This window comes from Grus americana, chromosome 2, assembly GCF_028858705.1.
Source record: "Grus americana isolate bGruAme1 chromosome 2, bGruAme1.mat, whole genome shotgun sequence".
NCBI lineage: Eukaryota > Metazoa > Chordata > Aves > Gruiformes > Gruidae > Grus > Grus americana.
The window spans coordinates 56,537,991-56,564,930 of record NC_072853.1 but is presented as its reverse complement, the minus strand read 5'-3'; the positions used below and the strand labels follow the sequence as shown (position 1 = coordinate 56,564,930).

General features: G+C 43.7%; 1 protein-coding gene across 2 annotated transcripts; it reads right to left on the bottom strand.

Moving 5' to 3' along the window:
- Nucleotides 1-1,013: 1,013 nt before the first annotated feature.
- TWSG1 (twisted gastrulation BMP signaling modulator 1) lies at nucleotides 1,014-25,946 on the bottom strand. Of its 2 annotated transcripts, none has more exons than XM_054813995.1 (5): nucleotides 25,692-25,946; nucleotides 23,383-23,510; nucleotides 15,408-15,507; nucleotides 11,213-11,479; nucleotides 1,014-2,707 (listed from the first exon to the last, which is right to left on the bottom strand). In XM_054813995.1, exons 2-5 carry the CDS (start codon nucleotides 23,503-23,505, stop codon nucleotides 2,526-2,528), a joined length of 672 nt encoding a protein of 223 aa, XP_054669970.1. In that variant the 5' UTR covers nucleotides 23,506-23,510; nucleotides 25,692-25,946; the 3' UTR covers nucleotides 1,014-2,525. The 2 variants fall into 2 exon arrangements, with proteins under 2 accessions (XP_054669970.1, XP_054669969.1); XM_054813994.1 differs by having other exon boundaries at nucleotides 23,383-23,548; nucleotides 25,692-25,942.
- Nucleotides 25,947-26,940: the final 994 nt, after the last annotated feature.

The following is a 26,940-nucleotide window of genomic DNA, read 5'->3' as shown; positions in this document are numbered from 1 at the left end:
AAAATAGTTAAATTGTCATAAAGAACATTTTGACTATTAACAAAATTCTGGTTTATTCATTTATGTTAAGAAAAAAACCCTCAAAACTACAATTTTAGTTTTGGAAAAAAACTGCTGAAGAGTTAATTCTCTGTATCACTCCATCTGTCTAGATGAGTAACTTTTGTAATATGCTTCCTGGTAACACCTGCCCTGAGAAAATCTTGGGAAAGAAAACACATAAACCAGTAATGTCTTTTTATTAAAATACCTCTTTAAACACTCATCATAATAAAATAAACTGGATGTTGCTGTATGGCATTTGCATACACACAACACTTACAGCAAACTCCAGACAGCATCAGGAATTACAAAAAATAAGGTGAGCTGCATCCTCACTGCCTACTCCCAGGCCATTACACAGACAACTGTGTTTACATTTTTACGCCATTCCCCACAGTGTTTCCTGGAGACCTGCCAGGCCAGTCCCCCCTTCTCTCCTGCTCCCCACCCTTGCTGTTCCCTTGACTTGACCTCACAGTGAAATTCTGATGATGTAAATGGAGACGGTGTCACAGATCCATGGGGTAGCAGGTGCCTGACTAGAAACATCAGCCCTGTTTTTTCCCCAAGCAGATTCTGAACTACCATAATGTTCCCAATAATTTAACACTGCAAGAATCCGAAGCATACTGATGATCTGTAGCAATGCTTACTGTACATCTCCTCTCTTGGTCAAGAAATGATGATGCATCACCCTCCAGCTAAAAACAGTCACAGCTACTCTAATGTATTATTTCTCTCCATTCATTTTAAGAAACTCAAGCAGAAGAAAAGATAATGTGAATTGGCAAATATAGGAAGAACAACTACTTCATGACAAACTAAGTTTTTCTATTCATGTCTATGCTTTTTATCACTTAATTGCAAGTTTAAAGTATGAAGGTATTTCACTATCCACTACTTCAAAATAATAAAACATTGATCTTTCAAGTACTTCTTTAGAGCTGAAAAAGAGACTGAAGAAAGTAACATTATTTCACAAGAGTAGATTTTTTTTTATTATTATCATTTCATCTTATTGAAAGAACTGTATCATGAGAAAAAAACCATTCAGGCAAACTTTTCAACAAAATAAATTTAAAATGACTGCTTTCATTTGTACATGGTACAGATAAGACAGGTGTGACTAGAAAACAGTTTAATGCCTCTAGACTGAGGTTAGCGAGAGAAACACGAATAGTAAATTTTTTTGTGTGTGCATATGCATATATGCATTTAAAAAAAATTCAAGAAGTTAAAACCCACATCATTATAAATACCAAAAGCTGATCATTAACTATTCATACACTTTATTCTCGTACTTAGTACCATTATCAATGGAGACCTAACTGGGTCATAGTAACTGCTATGTAACTGTCAACATATTAAAACTCATACTTAGAAATATGCACAGAATGTTCTAAACTCAGAACATCCTAATTTTGCCTTTGTGGATACATCTTCCCTTCTTCAGTGACAACATTTCATGGGGGGGGAAAAAATAAAATTATGTTTTGGAATAAATATTCACAGCAAACTACTACTATGGGAACATGCCTGCTGCCAACTGCTCAACTGGTGGCCCTGTACCACTTGCTAGTTCATTTCATTTCATTCTTTATTCATTTAGTCATTAAATCCATAATAGCCTTTCATGTTTCCTTTATTGGACTGAACATGAACATTCAGGGAGTAAACCCTAGAGAATAGTGCAAAAAGAGGGAGATGCAACTGCACTTAATAGCTTTATTTTGGTGTCTAAGAGAAGACTGAAATGATTTATCTATTTTTTTTAATATATAAATTATGCAACCTAGACCCCAATGTACTTATGAGAGCAGGGCAAATGAAACTTGGAAGAAAAGTGTCCCATACATAGTGTTTTGTTGGGCAGCCCTTCTAAGAAGTTAGGATTTTATCCATGACAGCCCATATATTGAACGTGAAGAGAAAGCATGAATTTTCCCCAAATACCATTTTCACAACAGAAGGCTAAGCTCAAAAACTGGAAGTTAAAATTAAAAAAACCCAGAAACTAAAACAAAAAAAACCAGCCCCTAAAGAACAACAACCCCCCTCCAACGTAGCAGCCATTTAATTATTTGTTGAACTTAGATGATGGAAATCTCATTACCATATTCTTAAGGTTTCCCTACTCTAAACTACAAGATATAGTACTACATTCTGAAAAACAGTACAGTCAATACTTTCAAATCAAAGGAAAACAATCAGAACAGCAAGGATGAGCATGGCTGTACCATTCGAGCAGAAATAAAGAAAAAAAACAACTTAAAACATAGTGTTGAAATTTCTACTAGTTAGCCTTGCTTACATGAATTAAAAAAAGAAAAAAGTTTTCAGATTTTATACATCTTTTTTTCAACCAGGTACATTTAATTGCAACTAGTAGGCACTCCACCAAAATGCAGTATTTGCAATCCCCATCTCTTTAACTGAGAGAGATTACTTTGGCCTCAGTATTGCTATATAACAATTTTCCTGCTTCAAAACATGCAGTTCATACATTTTACAGTTTTACTGCCATAGTCGATGCATTCTGGCCCAATACACTCACAGCAGGCGTTGTGAAACCATCGGTATTTGGAAGCTCCCATGGACTCGCAAGAGATCTTGCACTGATGTATTGACATGCAGTCATCAAAATACACCACAGTACACATGTGTTCTAAACCAAGAGGGGGGAAAAATTTGGTTTAAAAGGTCTTAAAATATTTTTTGAGGTTAATTAAACATTAATTAAGTGTGCAGCTTTTGAAGTAGGATTGCAAATCATCATGACTATGAGGCAGAAGGGAAAAAAAGGTGACAGTGAAAGCAAAGAGAAGATGCAGAGAGCCAAGGTACAATCTCTCAACTTCAAGTTTTCAGTGTCTACAACTGAACCTGCTGTCTGCTCTCCTGGATTAATTTATTTTAGAGTCACAGGCAAAAATGGTTTTGGGTTTTGTCCCCCAGTTATGAGGGATACCTTCTAAAGTGTAAGAATGGGCTATGCCAAAATAACAAGCAGGCACGTGTCCTCTGAAGGTAATACAAAGGTATCACTTTCCCAGTTGCCAGCAGTTTCTATATACTAGCATGAAAAACTTCAGGTTTAGAGAAGTTATTTAAAAGCCACCAATACCCACTTACTTAAGTGTAAATGTTCCCCCCCCCGACTCCACGATATTCTTCAGCCACATTAAATCACAGAGCTAGAGAATCCTCAGCTTGAAACCGCACTCTTTTTTCTTCTCTTTTTAGCAACACCACCAGCTTTACTACTAAGATTAAGAAACCCCTTCTGCCTAAGTATTGACTTTATTCTTCTAACATCCATGCAATTATGGAAAATGCTATGAAGTTTGGTGTTGCAACCTCAAACTGGAGCTGAGGCATTCACCACAACTAGAAAACAAAAACATCCCTGCCCCGTCTACTTCCAATTCTCCAAGCTGACGGATTCTACTAACTTTCTCTTGTGCTGACCAGGTGATTACATTGTAACTTTGTTCATCCTCCAAAGGACCTGATTGTGTCACATTTACCCCCAGCGTAACTTGGCACACTTTGGGGAAAAGCACAACTGAAAGCTGTCTGCAAACATGAATGCCTCACTCGCACACATCAGACATATTTGGGAGCGGGAGATATCAAGGGCCTTTCTAGCCTATTACTACTTATGGTGCATGGATCCAGGAGAAACATACTGACCTATATTCCAATGTGGATTAGAAAAATGTAATTCAAATGTAAATGGTAAATCAAGACAGTGCTGGGTTTTTTTTTAAATTATTATGGAGATATGGAGAAGGGTGAGTAACTGAAGGACTCTCAGAGCAGCATAGTTGTTAACCATAGCATTCATTCACTCTCTTATCTATGAGCAAGTCTTGGGAGACAGAAGTACACCAGAACGTCTCCTTCAAAATATTGGTGCCCCATAGATTAGCAGCCTCAGTAGTATGCATATCTCATGACAAGCTCTTCAAGTGAGGTCCAAAGGTGAGTTGAGGCCAGCACGGGTCTCCATCACCATACAAATCATCAGATCTATGCAGTCTGTTTCCCCAGTACCAACAATAGATGATCGCTGTGGTGCCCGTGCTTTTGGGCATGTGACAAGGGACAACACAACATACAGGAGAGCACAATGTACCCAACAGCTTTTCTGTGGATGCATCCTCCTCCTTGAAATCTGGGAACCCTTCCCACCCTTTTAAGAATTAACATTTGTTAAAACATGTATGAGGGAACCCTGGCCACTGTCAAACTATTTTACTACTACCTAAAACAGCTGCAAAAGGGTCACAGGACATGCTGCCAGCCCACTGAAAGCAAGAGAGTTCAGGCTCTGAACTGATGTACACATCTTGCAGTGCAACAGGCAATAAGGATCTTGAGGAGGAAGTGCAGACCCATAGCAGACCCACACCAGAAAAGCTGTGGTGTGAGTAAAGCTGCAGTGGTCCAAGAAATCTTGGAGTACTTGAAGTACTGCTGGGAATGACAACAAAGTACACTGCGGCTGTGTAAGTCCTGTCCCATTCTTGGCACTTCTATTTCTACGACTTCTTATAATAAAGCCTGAGGCACAGCCACCAGAGGAAGGGAACAAAACCTCTGCCTAAAACCAGCCAACAGCTTCAGTAAGGACACTTTATTCACAGAGGGAAGGAGGAAAGAGCAAAACAGAAGTGTATGCTATGGTACTACATGCAAAGAGCGACCAGCCAGGTATACACCTCAAGTGCTCAGCCAAAGCTGAAAAGTGGTAGGAAGATGTAGCCACCACAGCCTCAAAGGCAGAATCCACCCAGGGGCCATACAGCAGCTTCGTCTTCTTACGGAGAACACACAAGGACTTGGCAACATTTCAGCACCAGTGACAAAAAGCTCAGATTGCCAGGGTCCCAAGAAGGAGCGCACATCATCCATTCCCAGGAGGCCCAGACATTCCCAGGTATCTGTCCCCCTCACAGGAGGCTTTCAGTGGAAGGGTAGGGTGTGAGAAAGCAGAGGTGAGTTTCCAGGCAGCATTCCTCCTGAAATCTAAGCACCAGTGAGTGTCCCATCAGTCATCCAGTTCAGTACTGGCCTGCAAGCACAGGAACGTTACAGAACATATTCACACTCTTTGTATCCTCTTGCTTAATCCCAATTTACTCCTCTGATACCTTTTTAGTAGTTTTCTTGTCAAGTTTGACCTCAAATGCCATAGATAGAGCCAGTCTTAGAAGGTGTCAGCTGCAGGCACAGAGCCTCTGCCTCAAAACAGGCTAATCCAGAAAGATTTCTTGCTGCAAAATCAACTTTTGAGATGCCATCTCCACCTGACCGACCTAGTCTCTGGATCAGCTTGAGAAGGCAAAATGACTCACGGTGCTCTCTAGATAGTAGTGGAACAACTCTCTAAAGAAACCAGAGTCCTCTCCAAAGGCTTGCCAGAAGTGCTCACTGGTCTCATGTTGATTGCTGCACTCTGACTTGCAACGCTCAAAGGAAAGCCTACAGTAGGTCAGAAAAGCTTGTCAGGAAAGCTGTGCATGCTCTGAGGTGGGCTAGCTTCTCCAGGACTTGCAGGCTGGTTTCACACCAGAAAACAACTTGTCCCCTCTGTGTTAGGAGACATCTGTGTTGACCTTCACCTTAACCTCACCTGTGACAGCCTCATCCATGTCAGTACCAGTTCAGAAATCCTGGAGAAGCCCAGTTCATCAGCTAATGCCTGCTGAAACTTGAAATAAACCTCTTGAAGAAGAGCCTGTGATTTCTATGATATAAAGATCAATGACACTGAACTGAGAGACTGAAGACATCTCTCAGGGGAAGGGAGGCCAGAAGATGAGCAGCACCAGGCCCATAACCCTGGCAAAACCAGATGACAGCAGTCAGGTCATGTGAGACTGGAGAGACTGGTCTCCTCGACTACTCTCCCCAGACCAAAATGGGAACGAAAACCAGACCTCAACCTTATTAACGTGGCAGCAACAACCAAGGACATTAATCTTGACCGACTGGAGAGCAAAGAAGAAAGTTTATTGGCTTGGGTGCAGGTAGAAATAGGATTAGGTCCTAGAGGACCAGTCCAAAAACGCTGTGGAGAGGACAGACTGTACGCGGCAGGCCAGAGCCAGCAGTAGATCTGGCTGGTTCCCAGTAGCTCTTGTAAGCAGCTGTAGGACGTGATCTGTGTGTATGCTACCAAACCGCTTCTGAAGTCTTCGCTCGCTCAGAGACCTACCAGGTCTAAATGAGCCAGATTGGCCAGGGTGCACTTTGTTCATCACGGGACACTCCTGGTCCCGTTCTCAGCAGCCTCTGTGTGCCATGTAGAGGCTGAATTACTGAAAGCAGGAGAGTTCCTTGCCTCGAGCATTAAATCCCTCTTTATAGGCTGCAGAAACGGAGTTACATGGGGGAAAAAATACATACCTACAGGCTCAGTTGGGATGCAGGAGAGTATTTAAATTGTTTCACAAACCTAATTACACAGTCATCACTTGGCTCCCTCAGTATAGATAAAAGGATGTTCCTTAGTGCCGTAACAGCTATGGCATTTGCATTTTGCCAATTTTCACACATTAAGGACTACAGAGTACAGGTGCGGGGAGGGAGAAGGATGCAGCAGCATTCTTTTTTTATCCAGAACATAAGTTTCTCCCCTTCTTTTTCCTCCCCCAATTCATACTCAACGAAGGTTGTGTAGGAGAAAAAACAATCAAGTCTAAATTAAAAATGACCAGAAGAAATGGACTCGCATTTCTATCAGACTTTGCTATCATACTGTCTGTGCTTCAAATGAGATCTATATTGGTACACTATGGAGGAATTTAGCAACTCAGAGGAGATAAAACAATTAAGTTCTTGTAAATTAAGGAAAAATGCCTATCTACAAGATGAAAAAAACCTTTTCCAGTTAATGACAATTCCCTGTATGCCACCTTTGAAGTTAAAGGTGCTATGTAAGCGCAGCTCTCTGCTGGTCTATTTATCAGTAGCTCTAAAAGTACTTAAAAAAGGTAACTGTCCATCCAGCAGCCATATAATTTTATGCCAATCAGAACTTTTAAAAAAACACATTAAAAATAAAAATAAAATCTTCCTAGAGTACCTACAGAGGTAGATGCCACTCTACTGGATTTCTAGCTCTCTTCTACCTGGCTGGCACTGGAAGGGAGCGGAAGTGTGGAGCAGATGCCATCCCCTGTGTCACCAAGCACTGCAAGTCAGAAATCCTTAACTACAACACAGATTTTGTTTCATCAGTTGCCAAAAGATTATCTAGTTCCCCCCTCTCTCTCGCCAACATCCTGTCATCAACTGAAACAATTAAGCTTATTTAAACATCTGAACTCGCAGTTCAGAGCTCTGAGGGTATCAGCTAAAAGTAAAGCAAAAAGAACAAAGTATAAACGTAGCTCCAGATTAATAATCATCACAATCCTCTCTGAAGTAGTGGCTCAAATGCCAGAAACCACTGATACGAAGAACTACAGCAGCTCCAGCAGCGCATGCATACTTTGGCAGCTAAAACGTTGAAAGTCAATTCACAGAAGGAAAGGGAAGACACTCATTAAGATAATAACGGGGAAGTTCAAGGTCTGGCGGCTGGGTTCGCAGCAGGCTGGGGCGAGAATGGAATGCTTTATATTCCACCGCACCCCATCTCCTCCCGGATTTACAGCCGCCCTCCTGGGGCCAGCGGCTTCACGCCACTTCGGGCACAAAGCTCACAGGTTCCTGTGGCTGGTGCTGCTTTTCCTGGCACCCACCCAGAACTGCATCGAGCAAGTCTGGCACCCTGGACCAGCTTACTGTTGATCCCTGCATGAACACGCATTGAAATTAAAATCACAACTGTGTTACATGATGTGACAAGGGGTATTTATAGGCAGAGCCTTTCCAAATTTTGGGATGTATTTCAGACAACAGCTCAGAGACTACCATCCTGTTACCAAAATCTACCTCTCATTAGCCTCTCTCCCTTTACAGGCAACATGACAGGCTGCTGCCAGCACACCATGTTGGAGTGAAGCATTTAAGGAGCCACAGAACAACCACAAAATGGAGAAGGCACAGTGCTGTAAAGAAAACATAAAGCATCTGTGTTCCTGCTCACAGGAATACTCTTTCAAATCCCTAAATGTCATGGCCTTGAAGACAACTGCTTAGCGAGTCACCTTAAGGACATCTCCATTTGCAAGATCTGCCCTTAAGCCTAGCAACATGTTTGGGGAGAAGGAAAGGGTGAAGAGATGGTCTTTGGTTTCTTCCACAGCAGGCTATGCTTGTATTTACTTCAGCTGAGCATACACACGTACACATGCACAGACTCATCCTCTCTTTCAGTGGTTCTTCTAACACATGCTAACTTGTTAAACCACAGCGACTTGGTTGTGTGACTGAACTTTGCATGGGCAGAAGTCATCAGACTCCAGCAACTTCCTGGGCTCCCTCTCTGTGCTCACAAGGCCATTTAGCCCTTGACCTACTAGCCCTCCACCTTTGGGTTACTGCTTCCCCAATCAAAATTATTAAAAACAATGCCACCCCATGGCTCACACAACATCCAACACAAGAGGTACAATTCCCCAGTTGTCCTTGCTTCCATCATAATAAACATCAACTGACTGAGGCCAGCAACCAACTTTTCTTTCCACCTTCTTCTGTTCTCAATGCTCAGATCATCCATGTTTTTATAACCAAACTTTAATATGATTTCTGAAAAAGCAGAGCACTACAAAGTTACCTACATTGTGACCAAGAAGAGAGAGACTCCTCAACAGGCATATATATTTAGATACTTGAAGTACAGGATGTTGAAAGCCATTTTCTACCTTTCCAGTTCTTCACTGATTACTAAGATGGAAGAGGCATAGCCAATGATTACAAGAACAGCTCTGACACATGTAAGTGCCTACTGAAGCCTGAAAATCAGTGGCATTTGGTAGCCATATATATATATAAAAAACAAATATAACTGTTGGTTTTGGACTGTCATCATTTCAGTGAAAGCTCTCTTAACCTAATGTCTAATACGTTCTTAGAAATGAAGGAGACTTTTGACTAAGAACAAATTGCATTGTTATGTATTTAGAACTATAGAATCATTCAGGTTGGAAAAGACCTTTAAGATCATCAATTCCAACTGCTAACCTAGCACTGCCAAGTCCAATCACTAAACCATGTCCCTAAGCACCACATCTACACGTCTTTTAAGTACCTCCAGGGATACCTCAACCACTTCCCTGGGCAGCCTGTTCCAATGACTGACAACACTTTTGGTGAACAATTTTTTCCTAACATCCAGTCTAAACCTCCCCTGGCACAACTTGAGGCCATTTCCTCTTGTCCTATCTTGTCCAACACCCACCTGGCTACAACCTCCTTTCAGGGAGTTGTAGAGAGCAATAAGGTCTCCCCTCAGCCTCCTTTTCTCCAGGCTAAACAACCCCAGTTCCCTCAGCCGCTCCTCATAAGACTTGTGCTCTAGACCCTTCAACAGCTTCGTTGCTGTTCTTTGAGCGCGCTCCAGCACCTCAATGTCTTTCTTGTAGTGAGGGGCCCAAAACTGAACACAGTACTTGAGGTGCGGCCTCACCAGTGCCGAGTACAGGAGGATGATCACTCCCCTCATCCTGCTGTGGGTTTTTTTTGTCTGTGTTGTTAAACTAAAAGCTCCTCCACACCCTTGAGATGCAATTCAAATCCCAAGTGTAATTCAAAACTATCATTAGCCCATCCTGTTGGTATGGTACTGAAGGACTGCCAGGGAACAGCCATCTGGGCTGCAGTACCTAAGTACAGTGGGATATATTCAAGATTGTTCCAAGCATAATTTTTTTTTCCAAGTATAATTTACATCTTTCAATACTGTAGTGTTTGCACACAGTGCTTTTTGTGGCTTGCCAGTCAACATGGCTTTCTGCATCATTTTCATAATGGCGAGCAAACGTTTTAGTAACGTCAAAGACATATGAATGAGATGCTTTCTGACCATCTGGTTTCCCAGTTCTGGAATTAATTTATTTTTTCTAACGTGCCTTAACCAAAGGAAATTAGAAAAGTTACCATTACAGTCCCATTTAATCAACAGCAGTCCTACTCAGAAACGTAACTAGGTCAAAGGTTCACAATGGTATGGAAAAACAGTGTGTCCATCAATTAGGGTATCTTTCATGGATAAGATAAAAGAGCCATCACAACAGTAACATATGGGGTTATGAATATTTAAAGTGTGTGTTGGAAAGGAAGTAAAGCATTAATTGCACTAATAAAACAAATCAGATGCTCTTTTTTCCCTGTTAAGCAGCAATTTCACTATGAACTGTTTATGAGATTCTTTTAAGTCTGATGTAATAATTTGCAGTGAAAAGTATTTCAGGTTTAGTATGGAAACCAAGAAGCAGAGAGTATTTTTCTTATGCCACTACTGTCACCATCTCAAACTTCTCATCTTCCCCCACCCCCAGCAAACAATATTCTGAAGTCTGCCCTCTAAACTGAAGGTGAGAATATTAAAAACTTGATATAAAATAAGAGGAATGAACCTGTAAGTTGAATCCCCGCCCCCAAATTGCTTATTTTTAAGATTGTCTGTCATATATCCCTCCTCAACATAAAGAGCAATCTTGCTATTCTTACTCAGGTTTACTATTAATCCTGGATTTCCTACAAACCATCCTTCTAAAGAGTTCAAGCTATGCCAGCCCAGACAAAAGAAACAAACATCTACTCCAGCTACAGTGGTTTATGGCACGTGGCTTTCTCAAACCTCTGAAGTCATGTGTTTCAGTCGCCTACCTCTGCACTGATATGAGACTTGGATTCAGTTTTTGGTCTGTCCTGTCTCCTAAGCTACAGGTAACTTCTTCAAAGAACATGCTGTGCAAGTGCACATGAAATAACGTCAACAAACTGCCTCATGTCACCAGAGGAATTATAGAGATAACAAAGTCATGTGGTTCAGCATCTCCAAAGATCATCAGACACTAACAGCATCTTCCATGTTCCTCGATACTTTTGCCTCACTCGCTTTTGTTACGTCATGCTCAAAATTAGACTGAACTTTTCTCACTTTTTATGGGAAAAGAAGAAGCAAGCACAGACAAGAATAGAATTTACACTGAGAAGGCTCCTGGAAAAGAGGAGAGGAAACACTAAGGAATTTATACACTACGCTCGTTACCTTTGTCACTAGAGTAAGGTGCGTGGACATTGTTGCTTGGAACAGAGACGTTCTGATGCTGTGGCTGGTTCACTGTTTCTAAAAAGGAAACAAGGTTCTCGTGGTGCGACAGTTCTTCTGCCACGGGGAAGGAAACGATATTCCAGTTCAGCTGAGTGTCCCCTTCTGTCAGCGCCCGGAAAAGTGAAGGAATTGGTTCATGCAACTCCTCAACAGTGCTCTTGGATGTTGGAGGTGTGTCACTGTAATTGCGAGGATTGCACATACCTGCAGAGGAATGAAACAGTAAGTCACATGAAACTCCCTAAACTCTTCTCCTTGAAACAGATGGGAATATTTAGAAAATTAAATTTGAGGTTTTTTGCTAAGCAGAACAGAGCCCTTTCATATATATCCCACTCAGCTCAATAGCAGAAGTGCCACCAAAACCAGCAGGACAAGTTTTCCGTAACATCAGGTTTCAGATCTCTGCAGACTTCCACAAAACATGCCTGTGACTTGTGAGATCTAAATGAAAAGAAAAACCTCATCTACACAGCAGTTTGCTTCCTTTTTTATGCTAGCATTACAGTTTAGAATATGAAGAGTTCAATGAAAGGTTTGTTTCCCTGGGGAAAAGAGACAAAGCGCAGTATAATCGATACTAGCATAAATCTGGAATGAAAGCTTACGGCTGAACGAAGATAGTATCTTTGACAAGTCCTGAGGTACACGAAACTTTTGATCACAATTCAAGTATTCGATTTCACCCACTGCAGCAGTGCAATAGATCTTTTAGTCGTCTGCCAGAGATGCCAAGATCATTATCAGGAGGGAGCAAGAGTCTAAAGTACTTTACGTGCTTAGAAACAGCCGAGATGAACCTCATTTTGCTACCTAATTGGAGGGGCCACTACAGGCAAAATGTTTATTTCCAGATTACCTCTTCCTTATTTTTCAAGGTCTTTAGTAGTATCTTTTTTAAAATCTTGTAATCTTTTTTCTCTTTGCCACTTCCTACAAAACGTTTCTGTGATACGCAATGCAGGTGCCAGTTTTTCATTAACCATTTAAATGCGAACGTTTATTACTAGCAATGAAACTGAAGGGTATCTTGGATTTAATATGAACATTGAAACAACCAAGATTAAAAAGAAAAGTTGTATCTGCATAGGTATTTAAACTCAGAAGCCATAAAACACTATTAGAAGTCACCTGGCAAGAGACGGACAAATCCATTTTCCTCATGTACATCTGGATATAATTTTGGGTAGTTTCACAGACACAGTTTTAGACAGCTACAGCTGCAAAGCACACCAATCCTTAAAGTATCAAACGGATATGGGACATAAATATTCAAAGTCTACCTGCCCCACACAACCAGAGAAGCATCTGCTGCCCTGCAGATACATCAGGACTCCAGCTTCAGAAATTAGGTTTAACTAGAGCCTTATACAAAACCACAATCTTTTCAGTCTAAGTAGATGGATTCCCATAATGAACAAAACAGAGTGAAGTTCGTCCGTGGCAATTAGCATGAGATCCAGCAAATCTTAAGCAAGTGGTTAGCATTACCAGCATTTAATAATAGGAACAACACAAGATAGTCTGCTCCTATAAAAAGGTGAGCCAAGTATTGGATAGGAAAAAAAAAAAGCCTCTCTTCCAAACAACATTAGGTCACACTAAAAAATAATTCCACTTACACAAACTTCCTACCGTAAACAATTATTTTCCTACTCCTCTCAACTAGGTTTGTTCTTCACAGATGTTCCTGGACTCACTGCTTTAATAAAAAATTTCTATCCCTGCACTATCACCTTGGAATATTCACCATACAAATGTAATAAAGGATGCTCACCTGAAAATTAATTAGGAAGATATCAAATCAGGTAAGAGTTTTCTACAAATACACCGAGAGATGCATACTTTAGTCAGTATCATTGTATTAATGTTGTGAAATAGAAACCAGTGAGCCTTCCTAGAGGCCCCTCTGTCAGGTTGTATTCAGAAAATAAATTTCACTGATGTGAAAGGACACACAGGACAAAAATAACATCAAGATTGTTTATTAAATTATTGCAAAATGTGTACAAGTTTCTGTGCATATCAATGCAGTATGAAAATATTATCTTAAGATGGTACCAAGAAACCATTGCTCATAGTTTAATGGGTAACTGCTCATTTCACAAAGACACTTCCCTCTTACTATTTTTAAAAGTATTTTAATTATAATTATATTTATATATAATAATTATTATAAAAGAGTAGCTTTGGTTAAAACAAAAATAAAAAAGCTTAACTTATGAGCAACTGGTAAGGAACAAACACGTCAACATTACTGCTTTGGAAAGGATGAGAAGATGGAGAAACGGGCTATTGAAATGATGGAAGCAGACAAGCCTTTACATGAGGGACTAGAAGAGCTTAACTCACAAAGCTTAGGAAAAAAAGAGGAACCTGTTGCTGTTCTCCCTCCTCCTGTGTTTTTTCCCCTGTCAGAGAAGGGAGAGACCATGCACGCAAAACACACAGCATCAACTAAGCATCAGTAAAGTTAGTGCTGGAGGGTAGGAGGTAATTCCTGACCTCAGAGAAGACACGACCTGAATGACATGACAACCTATCTGCTTTTACATTAGACATGATCAGCTTATAAAGAGACTTAAATATCAGCTCAAGTATCAGCAAATAACTGTCTCCAGGAAGATGGGTATGGCATGCACTCCTGTTTCCTCATGAATAAGGCTACAGCAAGGATGACCCTGCACTGAAGAGAAGAAGCACAGGACCATACCATAGAACCAAAAAAGTCTGAGGCACTCCATCAGGAGATATTTTAGTTTACTCAGTACTGGGAAACTGAACCTGAAACCTTGTTAACGTCTCTCCTGGATAACACCATGGGAAAAAGCAGCAGAACAGGGCATAATCTGCAGGTTTAGAGACAAAAAAACCCCAAACACCTGTGTGTGGATTCTGCTTTTTTTCTTCACGATCCCATTCCTCACCCCATGAGTGAACATGACAACAGCACACTTCAGTATTACATTACAAAAACCAAGAAGACATTGGAAGGGCAAAGGGGATGGGGAAAAAGGAGATAGAGATATATTTTTTTTTCCACTTTTCAAGGACCCTAAGATCAAATAGAAAAAAAAAACAAATGCCGGGGCCTCTTTCTAACTGCATATCCTCCACAGGTGCAGGGGCTGAAAATACTTTATGCCATTGGGAAGAATCACACACGTGCAGGACCACACCACCCCACTGCTTACTGAAAGACAGTAAAGCAAAGGTAAACTAGCCAGAACCAAGCAAAAAGCAGGATGTCAGAAAGCGTATTCACATCGTGATGGAACAGGAGAAACGATGGCCTGCACTGAAAGGTGTATTTTGACACTAATCATCTTCATGAATTCAGAGAAGACCCAGCCAGCCAGAGAAGCCAGGAGCAGGTACAACACTCAAGATGCATTCCTTTCATGGAAGCCAACATTTTGAATGGCAGCAGAGGGAGACTTGCAGCAACCACAGGAGCATGAAGCTTTTGATACATTTAAAACAAGAGATAGAACTAGAACACACCCTCCTTCAGCAGGGGCAGCATTCACTGGCAAAGATACAGGCACTCTGAACACTACCTGTTTGTAGCAATACTGTTCTTGTTAGGACTGTCATCTAATCCTACAATAAAAACTTCTATGTCTCTTTCTTAGCCTCCACAAAGAGCTCTTTTTGCAAATAAAAGAACAATGAAAACTCTCTGCCATGCATATTTACTACTAGTCCCAAGGATTCTCAAGGGAACTCAAACCTAAAATTGTCCCTGTGCGGTGTCTGCCAATACACTTTACAGTTAGAAACCTCCATACAGCATCCAACCCCATGAAGCAGGTGCTGCGTAGTTTCCTCAGGATAACAATTCAAATAGGGCTTTATGTTTTAGAGACAAAATTAAGAGTCAGTTATGACGACATTCACCAAGAAAAATCCAGACTACTGCCATTCCCCACTCCACAGAGCAGATACAGCCCTCAAATGTTTGGTTCCCCACAGTAATTTATTCAGTACCCACAGAATGAGCTGTAAGACATCTAAAGTACAGATTCTGTCCCGATGCGTTACTTCCATTAAAAGACTGTGAGTTCAGCGTGTGACAGGAGGAAGCAATTGGGGGGCAGGGGGAGAAAATCCCAAAGAAATGCAAACTTACCGACACAGTCACAGCACTCATCCCAAAGTGTGCCCAGGCAGAGCATGCACTCCTTACAGCAGGAACAGTTCCCTTCCCCAGGGCGGCACTGACACAGCTCCTGAAAACAACACAAACTCATTACACTGCAGCAACCCCAGATGTAAAATGCTAATGCGGCAGAGCCATTCTTCTTCAAGCCGCAACTCAAATTACGGCATTAAAAAAGCTTAGTACACTAATGCAGTGAGTAAATGGTAAAATAGTTTCAGCCAAAGAACTGATCTCAGTTTACAAAAGGATCTTTTGCAGTTTTTTGGGTTTTGGCTGGGTTTGGTTTTTTTTTTTTTTAAAGGTGACTTTCTAAAGACAAATCTGAAGTCGGCATTTAAAAGAGAAAAAAAATCCTATTCAGGGGAAAGGTGTGTGCACTCCTATGTATGCCTGAATCTACAAGTTCTTTGACTGTTTTTCCCATCACAACAGGAAATTCAAAGAAGGATGTTTCTTTATATATAAATAGCGCACGTACATTATAATTTAGCTAAAAAAGGAAGTTACTATAAGCCCATGTGCCTACTCAAGAAGATACACAACGTCTACCATCACACCTATTCATGGATTCTAAGAGGAACTTACTCAGTTAAGTCATCTGATCACAGGATTTTGTGCATCTCTGAACGCTTGTTATTCATTGCCCTCCGTTTGCGATATTAGTGACCAGATTATTTCCTTCCCCGCCAGGTCTATCTGATTCATTTTTGCTATTATGAAAACACACACCCACCCTTCATCCCCCCCACATCAACACCTTCAGATACCTCCAACACTTCTGGAGCCTCTAGAAAGTGAAATGGTACGCATACACATTTTTCTTTAACCATAATTAAGCTAGAAAAATAGAAAAGGCATGGAAACAAGAAGACAACCCTTTCTCTTCAAATTACCTTAACCTGAAGGCACTGGTTTAACACTCCTGCTGAAGACATGCACTTGTGGACCTCACAGCATAGAAATTTCCTTCATCAATGTAGGTTATCTAAAAACCAGGCAGTCTCCTTCCCTCTAGCTCATATCTGAACAAGTAATTCCAGTACGGCTGAAAGACTGTGGCTACATGACAATAATATACGGGCTTGAATCACGCTGTAGTGCAAAATGTGGACAGTCAAGAAGTCACATTTGGTTGTCCTGTCTAAGAATTTGGTTTTGATGACGTCTGTCTAACTATCATGTTACGCACAACTGGTGAGAAAACAAAATCCCGTTACTGGAAACACTGACCACGGGATCCTTCCCACCCCTGCCTTTACTGAATTTGCCATTGGCAAATCTCTGCTACACACCAGACCGAGGAGGTGACGCCCATCCCCGCTCTTTGATCCCGTTCTCCAGAGGCGGGGAGGGACACAGTGTGGTGGGGTCGGGAGATGCATGCGGACAGGAGGAAAGGGCAGGAAGATGGTTTGGCATGAATTCTCCTAACCTGGAGTCACCACTCGAGGCTCCACCTCAGCTAACCACAGCTGGGTTAGGGACACCACACCTTACAGGCAGACACAAATACAGAATCACAGAATGGTTTGGGCTGGAAGAGACCTCAAAGACCATCTAGTTCCAACCCCCCTGCCACGAGCAGGGACACCCTCCACTAGACCAGGTTGCCCAAAGCCCCATCCAACCTGGCCTTGAACACTTCCAGGGAGGGGGCATCCACAGCCTCTCTGGGCAACCTGTTCCAGTGCCTCACCACCCTCACAGTGAAGCATTTATTCCTTATATCTAATCTAAATCTGCCCTCTTTCAGCTTAAGGCCATTACCCCTTGTCCTGTCACTACACTCCCTGATAAACAGTCCCTCTCCAGCTTTCCTGTAGGCCCCTTCAGGTACTGGGAGGCTGCTATAAGGTCTCCCCGGAGCCTTCTCTTCTCCAGGCTGAACAACCCCAGCTCTCTCAGCCTGTCCTCATAGGAGAGCTGCTCCAGCCCTCTGATCAGCTTTGTGGCCCTCCTCTGGACTCGCTCCAGCATCACCCACAAAGACTCTTCGTAGCATGCCTTGGGAAGAAGCCAAGGGTGCAAAACTCCATTTGTCAAATAATTCCTTGCCTGCTATTGTTAAACATCAGGTAAGGAAGAAAGGAGGCATTTTTACACCAAATGTCAGGAGTGCATTTGCTAGGGAAGGCAAGGCGCAGAGATACACCCGATCATGTACGACCTCCATTCTCTCTTTATTCTGCAACGCTGGCAACTGCAAATGTCCACAGCCTGCTGGGCTGCCCAGGATCACCCCTCTCTCACCCCACCTCACGCAGGCCCGCAGAAGACCAAAGAGCGCATTTCAGAGCGGGAGGCCTGAGCGAGGTCTGGCTGGGGACAGGGCTTATGAACGCAGCACATGAAGCTTCAGGGCTCCCCGTTCTGGACTGAAATTGAACCAACCCCAAAATCCGCTGCAGACATGCTACAATGAATTAATGTAGTATAAACGCATTGATTCCTTGTTTTTCCATTCACTTCATCCCAGGTCACAAACCTTCTTGAAGCTGGCAAAGAAACCAAATTCACAAACTATTGCGTGTTCTACGTAATGCTGTGGCCTGCACAGTTTAACATGAACTGTTTGCCCTGCCGAACGATCAAGCATGAACTCCTGCTCCACGCACATTTCTGCAATATGCACTCTTAGTAAGTCTCAAATTTTTATTTACAGAGTGGAAAATTACCAAGATTTTTTACTTTTTCATCCTTAAAGTTTATTAATGTTACCTATTACTATGCTGTTTCCAAGCGAAAGATGAAAAACAGGCTCATTAATAAAATATACAATTTTTTCCACAAGAGGAGAAACCACAAACTTAGAAAGATGACTTATGTGAATGAATGACACACTTCTAAAATATTTATCTTACTGTTTGATAAACAGATTGTGTCAGAATAAAAAGCCTGAATAAAACAACTTTAAAAACAACCATGAGTAAAGTACTGTTACCTTGGCCAGATAAGAGTATTAATACATATTAGCATTAAAAATATCCCATATATTTGTTCTTCAACAGTAAAACTGGGCAAACAACTCCATACTTGCTAAAGACATTGCAACACCAATAAGCCAGTATGTGGGAGGAGGCGATTCTCTGTAAACTATTAAATGTAATGTGTGAATCAAAGCCAGAAAATTCACTAAATTTATAGATTGCACTGTGTGAATCTAAGAGAAGAGTATTCTCACTGTATTAAACGTAACCCTAAATGATACATTTGCAATGTAATAAAAAAAATTCTGCTTAGCTTCGATATGTGTAAGCACTAGCTTGGGATAGCATCATTCTATCTACCAGTATTTTAACAACTTTATTTTTATAGGAAGGGCTTATGAACAGTGTAATTTTTTTAATTTTATTTTCTATTTTTATGTTTTACTTTTTTTCCTCTTAACTTGGAGGAGGGGTAGGGAAGAAAAATCAACTTAATCAGTCTTGCGCACAGTTCTCCAGCTCCCTCCTCCTCACAGTTTGACTGTCTCTTCAGGGCAATAACTGTATGTTTTTCCATAGATGTGTTTGCACGTACATGGATTCCTTAACCACTCTTGGGTCCTTCTGCCTGACTCATCCACACTGGATACTTGTACAGGATACATCTTTTAAAAAGAATGCTTACATGAGACGTGGGTGAAGTGAGGCAGAATGAGAAATATTCCTTGTTGATAGCTGGGGGTGGTGAGGCGTCAGTGGAAGAAAATATTACTCATAAGTCAACTTGGCAACTTCCCAAGCTGAACTACTGAAGGTGCATCGGAGAATGTATCTTGCTAGGCAAGAAATAAGCCTCTCGGTCTAAAAATACAGTGTTAAATAGGAAGCAGGCATGTTCATACAATAAAGATACTTCTGCTCCAGAGAGTGCAAATAAAGATTTTTACAAGGTATTTAACATCTGCATTTCTTCAAAGCTTTCTTGAAATGACAGAGACTATTTTCTCAGTGCAAACAGGACCTAAAGGCATTGGCAACATCCTTGCAAACTGGAAGGGGGAGTGAAAGAAAAAGAGCTAATGTTTTTTCCTAGAACAGTTTAATAACAGAAAATCTCCTGGAAGCAAACCAGCCAGAACTGTTTTGTTAACCCAGCTGCCTTACGTACTACAGCTACAACATACACACTAAAAGTAATTTTTAGATGCCTAAGCCCTGAAGTTAAGGAGTGGTGTTTATTTCATACCACAGGGCTAAAAAGTCTTGGAAATCCTTTCAAGCTGACAAGTTTGTACACAAGATTAACAGGAGGTGAAGACAAAGATGAAGAGAGATTGTAATCGGAAGGATACCGCACCTGCCAAGGTGACTGCAGGCAGGTAGTGTTCGGGAGAGAAAATTCTGTCATCTCCGGAAAACAACCCCTCTTTAGAGAGATCTGAAATCCATGCCTGAACCACAGCACCGCTGGTTTCCTGCATGCAGCGGCAGTTTAAAGAGCTGTTGTGGATGAGACAACAAAGCCTGGCTTCCAGCACAGCCCGGACGTTACCACCCAAGCCTGACAACCGCAGGTAGCTCCACACCGCAGGAGCCAGCCTGGGACTCGCCTCAAACCCGTTTGCTATGAACAATTGTGGGAACGTCCCATCCTAGAGGTTTCTGCCTTCAAGGATTTCCTCCATGTTGCAAGGAGACAATATATGCCTCCACTCCGCCCAGCGAGTGTAACTGGCCTTCTCATCTCCTCCACACATGGAAACATCAAAACAACCCATGCATCCAAGTCAACAACAGATGTGCTAGAATAAATACTGCAATATGCACGTCCTGTGCGACCAGGGCTCAGTGGCCTACCTGAAAAGCAAGGTAACAGTCAGTTATTGACGGCAACACTCCAATCCCAGAGACATGGTAAGGAGCTACATCCAAAGCCTTCAAGGGAACTAATTTTGTGGTCCCACTCTGCCTACACTCCCAAGTCTTATCCACAACTCCTTCAACAACTACAGGAAGCCACAAAGGTTTTTTTGCGAAGGCTAAGCTTATGCAGAGAGATGCCTCAAGCTATTTTCTTATAGGTCTTTGCTTACAAAAAAACCAAGTAGATGACTACGAGAGCACCAATGAAGCTAGAGCCTCAAGATGTAGAAGGAAAGCTGAATGCATGCGAGTTGTTGATCTCATGCTCCGTTCTGGATCTAACAAAATAAATATTTATGTAGGGACCACCCTTAAGCAGAGCAGCTCCCAAGGAGTGGCAGTAATGACTGTACTGACTTCTAGCCATGCTGGCAAAAATATTTATGTTAACCGTATGCTTTTTGAGAGAGCAGGTCTTTTGTCTCATTATGTCTCTAAGACAGGCAGCCTCACTTTCTGCATGCAGATGCAGATGACAAACATTCACATTCTGTTTGCTCTCCTAGTTGTCTCTGAGTGACATTACCTGGGTTTCAAGCCCCAGATTTTGCCAAACTAGAACAGTTATAAAAATAGGATGGGGAAAAGTGTCATGCGACAGTCCAGCAAGCTCACTCAACACCATATTTTAAGTTCAGATTTCTCCAGAAGAGTTTAGAGGGGGAAAAAAATACATGGATATACTCTACTTGTATACCTACCAAAGAAATAACATGCACTTCACATACCAGTGCAGCATTTCTGCCACAACAGTGCTGAAGATTTTAAAAAAAAAAAAAAAGCCAAAAAGAAAGATGACAAGGAGTCTTCATATCCACAGTCAGACTAGTCTGACCTGATCTGTTCTTCTATAAAGAATGAATACTGACTGGTACATCAGGCCCATTTGCAGGAAGAAAGCAGCCAGACGGTGAAAACGAACAGCGGTATTCCCCTGTAACTGCACACAATTCACACAGCCTGGGATACTTTAGGGTCTCGGAGAATTGCATACAATTTTGATTTTAGGGAAATGCTTTAAAAAGGGATTCCACATCACCTGTGCAAAGTAAGACAGAACACACCTACAACAAGTAAAGCAGCAGAGGGGGTTTTTCTGCAAGCACAGAGATGCTGTCCTGGTTCTGGCTAGGATAGAGTTAATTTTCACAAGGAGCCAACATAATCCAAGCAAGGCACAGTTGTGTGAGCCACCTCCACGCAGTGCTGAACCTCAGCAGTCTTCTCCCTGGCTGAGGAAGGACTCCAGTAGCATTAGTCTATTCAGACTAGCTCATAAAGTTTAAACGCTGGGTGTCTCAAGTTTGACTTGATAAAAGGTGAGTGATTACTCAGGAAGGAGATGTCTGTGCTTCCATGGATGGTGGACTCCCTCAGTGGCACAGGAAAAGGAGACAAGATATCTTCCCTGTTTTCCCCTTCATCTGGACCAACAGCTTTCCCCTGAGTCAACAAATCTGTACCACTGCACCTGCTGTTTAAGTGCCTCACAAACCCAATGCCACAACTAGCATCTTTCTTTTTAAAGGTTTCAAGCCTAGAGGTGATTTGAAAAAATGCAACAGAAGTAACTTGTAAGTGCATCAGTTTGTCACAGTGCACAATGCCCAACATACCAGCAAAAATACTGGCGTTGTCTTTGAAACGGTACAAGTCAAAATCCTCTTCCTTGCTTTTAACAACTTTGCAGACCATGGTGGGGCTTGGAGAAGCAGCAATTTCTTTTTTCTCTTTTTTTTCTTTTTTCTTTTTTTTAAAGCGACGGCAGCACAGAAGCCAGAAAGAAGATGGTTCAGCCTACAGCCAGTTGTCATTCCACTGGATAGATTTGTGTGTGAATCTGGCAAGTATTTTTATTTGTAAACCAGCAAAGTTTTATACAGAAGTCAATGAAATGAAGTAAACATGCAAATACTTCATGCCACTTCTGCATCACTTTTCAGACTGTGATCACGCATTTACAGTAAGTGTACTAGCACATTACCAGCACATGATATTTGTGCTCTCTCCTATTGCATTTCCAATCTACAGAGGCAATAAGAAGCAGTTTCTTTTAAAGAAGCTGCAACTGACCAAATCAAGGCTTCTTTTTTGAACACGGAGTCAAGAAGCATGCTCAATACACCACTGGTAAATAAATACTTGGTAGTTACCAGAACTGCTTGCAATTTTGCTAGAAAAGGTCCTTTTGTTCTGCTGCACGCTGTACCTCTTAACTGCTGTAAGAGGAGCAACCTAGTCTCAGCGTGTTTCTTTCACTGCAGACACACAGCAAGTCAAAAGCAGTGTCTGGATTTTGAGTTTAACATCCATTTCCTACCAATTCAACTCATAACTATTTGGTTTGGGGTTGGGTTTTTTTTTTTTCAGGTGGTCCCACATGCTTTCAGAGATTGCTCATTGCCATTAGTAGCCACAGGTCCCTCCTGATCCAAAAGCTTTTCCAAATGCACCTCAGGACTCTAAGACAAGTTAGGTCCCTACTTGTGTTAGTTCTCTCATGTGAGTTTTTAGGCATCTTTTAATCGCCTGTACAACCCTGGCGTTATGGAGAACATTGGGCATCAACTACTGACCCTCCGCCTGGGCTGGGAGATTTAAGAAAGTGGACAGATTGCAAGTTAAGGGGAACACCTCAGACAGATACGGGAACATTGAACTTCTGGTATTGCGGATATCTTAAAAAAAAAACCACCAAACAAAACAACAACAATTGTTGCCCACAGAAACCTTTCTAATAAAATGTCTGTTTTAAATGGCTGCTTGTTCATAATACCACTAATAAAGAAGAGAGACTGAAAACTAACAGCATGACTGGTAGTGCCTTCTAACAATAGCCCAGTCATCATAATCCTCAACTTAAAAATGTTTCCATTAAAAAAAAGAAACATGCCCATATACACATTCACTTAATATTATCTATAAAATGGTTGTTAATCTACATTTGTACGTGCAGGACCAAATTAACTTCTTTAAAACGATTCTATTTAACATAAAATACTGGTTATTTGTATCACTGGATCTTTCCAAGACACAGCTTCAGAACTGTTTCATAAACGCTTAAAAGCGAATAAAGGAAACACAACTCGTACCTGTATCAGGCATTTACTGACATCGCTAGCACAGAGAGCCTTATTGCAGCCTGTTGACGACTGGATCCACAGCAGGAACAGAAGGACAGTGACTGTGGGCGCCGTGATGTACTGCGACCTCATGTTTCCTGCAGGTGAGCAATTTTCACAAGTACTTCAACCACCGCTGAAATAAAAACCAGCAACTGAAAAGGCTATTAGAATGCAAGTTAAATCCTACTTCCCTTCCCCCTTGCAACTCCTTCAATAAAGATTAATATTTTTTGAGGGGGGAAAAAAAAAAGATCAAATTGGCATGTGTAACAATAAAACCCAACCCCTCCTCCCCCAGCTAACTTGTTTATTTGAAGCTTTCTGCTATTGCACCTTTGGATTAAAACTGCAATAAACTTAAGGTGAATAATCTTGAGTTTCCAGTATCAAATACAATAAAGCAGTGAGGATAAAAAAATGCCTCAGAAGAGAAAACCCACCAATGAAGACCTAATTCCGTAAATGCATAAAGCAGACAGATAGCCTGAGGAGATACTACACAAAGCCTAAAGGTACACACAGGTGCCTGGGACCAAAGCTATACAGCAATCTCTTACCACGTGTAAGGTAAGTTGTCGTGTTATCTTTAATGTACACAGTTGTGTTTATACCGATTGTTAGATGTCACATAGGCTTTCAATTCAATCACAAAGTTAACTTCTTTTAAAAAAAAAAAAAAATACAAACACCAACATTTTTTTTAAAAGAGTACCAGAGACATTGAAGGATGTAACTTTCAGGTGCCCACGCAAGTGACTGCAGTCAAGTGGAGACGAGCATCTGCTACTTCAAACAGCCAGAAGAACTGGGCTTGTTCAAAACCTCCCACCTCTCTCTCCCTTTGTGAAGCCCCCGCACCTCCGCAGGTGGTATCTGTTACAAACCCAGCAGCATTAGCGGTGCGCCACTGAGCTCCTACTTGCACTTAGCACATGAACCCAGTCAGAAGAGGGACCCTATTGCATTAGGCACTGCACCAATATATAATAAAAGGCAGCCCATGTTTGGGCAAGCTTACAGTGAGCCTGTATTGTTCTCATAAGAGGGGAAAAATGCTAATGGGGCACTGGATTTCTTTCTTTATCTAGAAATGTTTTTCTGCTTTCTGAATGAAAAAAAAAAACCCCAACACTCTCAATGAGCAATATCCAAATGTAAAAAAAGCAGGAAACCAAGCCAACGCGTAAATAAGGCACGACCTGGACATTTACAGCCTGTGTCAGATTAGCCTTTCATACAACAGTTATTAAATGCTTCTGAATCTCTCCGTGTCGGGCACACGGCCATCTGTGGAGGATTGGGAGGGACCCCCCTGCAGCACCCGGGGGACACGCATGGAGAACAGGGAAGCTTTCCCCTCGGAAGGGGGTCACTGCTTACTCTCCCGGATACCCAGAGCAAAGGAAGTTTCCCTTAAACCAGAAGCGGTGCAAACCCAAACCCATCGGGCGTTGCACGCCGGCGGGCCAGGCGCAGGAGCCAAGGCAAGCACGGTGCTTGGCTAGACGGGCGATCCAGGCGTGTTTTAACACCGCACCGCATCGCTTCGACAACGGGCCGTGCTCGGCTGTTACATAAAAGGCTCCCGAGAAGCGGAGCCGGAGCGATGCCATTTCCAGGAGCACCCTGCTCGGATGCGCTGGCGCCCCGGGCTGACCGCGCACGTACCCCTTCCCCAGGCTCCCCCATTGCTGTATTTTCGATTAACCGACCGCTGCTTCCCGAGACTTTTAGCCCGAGACTTTTATCCCGACCCCTGCCCGCCGCACCCCGGCTCCTGCGGCCCGCCCCGGCGACACCGGGTGCCCCCTGCCCCGGCTCAGCATCGCTCTCCCTCACCGGCGGGCTCGCACTCGGGGCGGCAAAGACCCCCAAAACCCTCCGGCCGATCGACCCGCGCTCGGCTTCCCCCTTCCCGCCGAGGCCCCCCGCCGCCTCTCGGGAGGCCCGGGCCCCAAAGATGGCACTGGCAGGGGCCCGGGAGGCCGGTGACAGGGAGCGCACCCCCCTGCCGAAGCGGCCCTGGGCAGGCGGGGCCCCACACGGGGAGCGCTTCCGAAAGCCTCCCCTCCCGGCGGCGGGGGGCTCGGCCTCCTCCTCCGGCAGGCAAGCAGGCAGCGGGGCGGCTGCGCCGAGCCGCACCGAAACTTTCCTTCCACAAAGAAGCAGCCACGGCCCCGCCGCCGCCTCCTCCCCGGCCATCGGCTCCATCCCGCCGGCGCCGCCGCCTGCACCTCTCCCCGCATGCCCCTCCCCTCCGCCGGAGGCTAACTCACCGGACGGCGCCGCGGGCCGGGCACCCCCCGCTCCGCCGGCGGTTCTCGCTGCTCCGGAGGCGGCAGCAGCAACCGCGCACCTCGGCCCGCTGCTCCCCCCTCGGCCGCAGGCAGCGCGGAGGCGGCGGCGCGGCCTCGCATCGCCCCGCCTCGGGGCACCGTCAGGCGCCAGGACCCTCCCCCCGCCGCCGGCAGCGCGCCCCGGGACCCTCCGCCCCAGCTGGCGGCGGCTGCGCGGAGCGGGAAGAGACAGGAGCTGGCGGCTTCGTGCTTGGTGCTGCCGAGCGGGAAGGGCAAGGTGGAGGAGCCTGGGTCTGGAGGGGCTGCGAGGCAGCGGCGGGAGGGCGCGTCTTCCGGGGTGAACTGCTGAACATCCCCCTTCCCAGCCGAGTGCCAGCGGGGGAAAACGCGGAGGTTTAGCAGGGGGGAAAGTCAGCCTAGGGGAGCTGGGAAGGGAGGAGCGGAGCGCAGGGGCTTCGCCGAGTGGCTGCTGCGGGGAGGGCAGGGCGCCTGGGGAAGCGCCGCCGCCGCCGCAGCAGGGTGCTGCGGGCAAGGCGTGAGAAAGAGAGGGCGGTGGGGGAACCGCCAGAGGCAGCCCACCGAAGGGGAAGGCGAGCCTTGGGATGGACTAGCAAAGCTCTCCCGAGCAAGAGCCGGGCTGCGCCCCGCCGAACAGGGGGCGCGGAAAGGCCCGCAGGCAGCTGGGGGAGGGCAGGGGCAGCCTCGGGTGAGGACGGGACCCCCGGGCTCGCCGACAGCCTCGCTCAGGGTCGACACAAGGTTGCGTTGTGGGTGCTTCGTCCTCCTGCGTGCCAAGCTCCAAGGCGACAAGTTCGGTCCCTAGAAGAAAAGCCCAGGAGGAACCTCGCTGGGAACCCAGAAACCTGGAGTAGCCCTCCAGCTTCCCAGGGGACAGCCAGACCCTCGCGAGGGAAACATGGCCACCTCCCCAACAAGTCACGCCTGTATTTCCTCTCATCCCTCCTCCTCTCCCAACTCACACCACTTGGGTGAGAGAAACACACGGTAGGGTGTCCATTAAACAACGTACCAGGTGTTTACCACAGAGTAAACTTGGGAAAAAAAAAATACACGACTGGAACAAACCCTGGATTCTAATCAGAGAAGGCAGATCATTGTCTAAGGGATAAACATCTGGACAGTCCCCTTTCTTTGAGCAATTAAAGTTTTACTAAGCAGTTGCAATTGAAAAACCAAAGGTCTGTTTCACAGACCCCGATAATAGGAA

Excerpts from the sequence above, each read along its gene's own strand:
- TWSG1 (XM_054813995.1), bottom strand. The coding sequence starts at position 23,505 with ATGAGGTCGCAGTACATCACGGCGCCCACAGTCACTGTCCTTCTGTTC. Across the intron at positions 11,480-15,407 it reads TGAGTGCTGTGACTGTGTCG|GTATGTGCAATCCTCGCAAT; the intron begins GTAAGTTTGCAT and ends ATTCCTCTGCAG. Across the intron at positions 2,708-11,212 it reads ACCTTACTCTAGTGACAAAG|AACACATGTGTACTGTGGTG; the intron begins GTAACGAGCGTA and ends CTCTTGGTTTAG.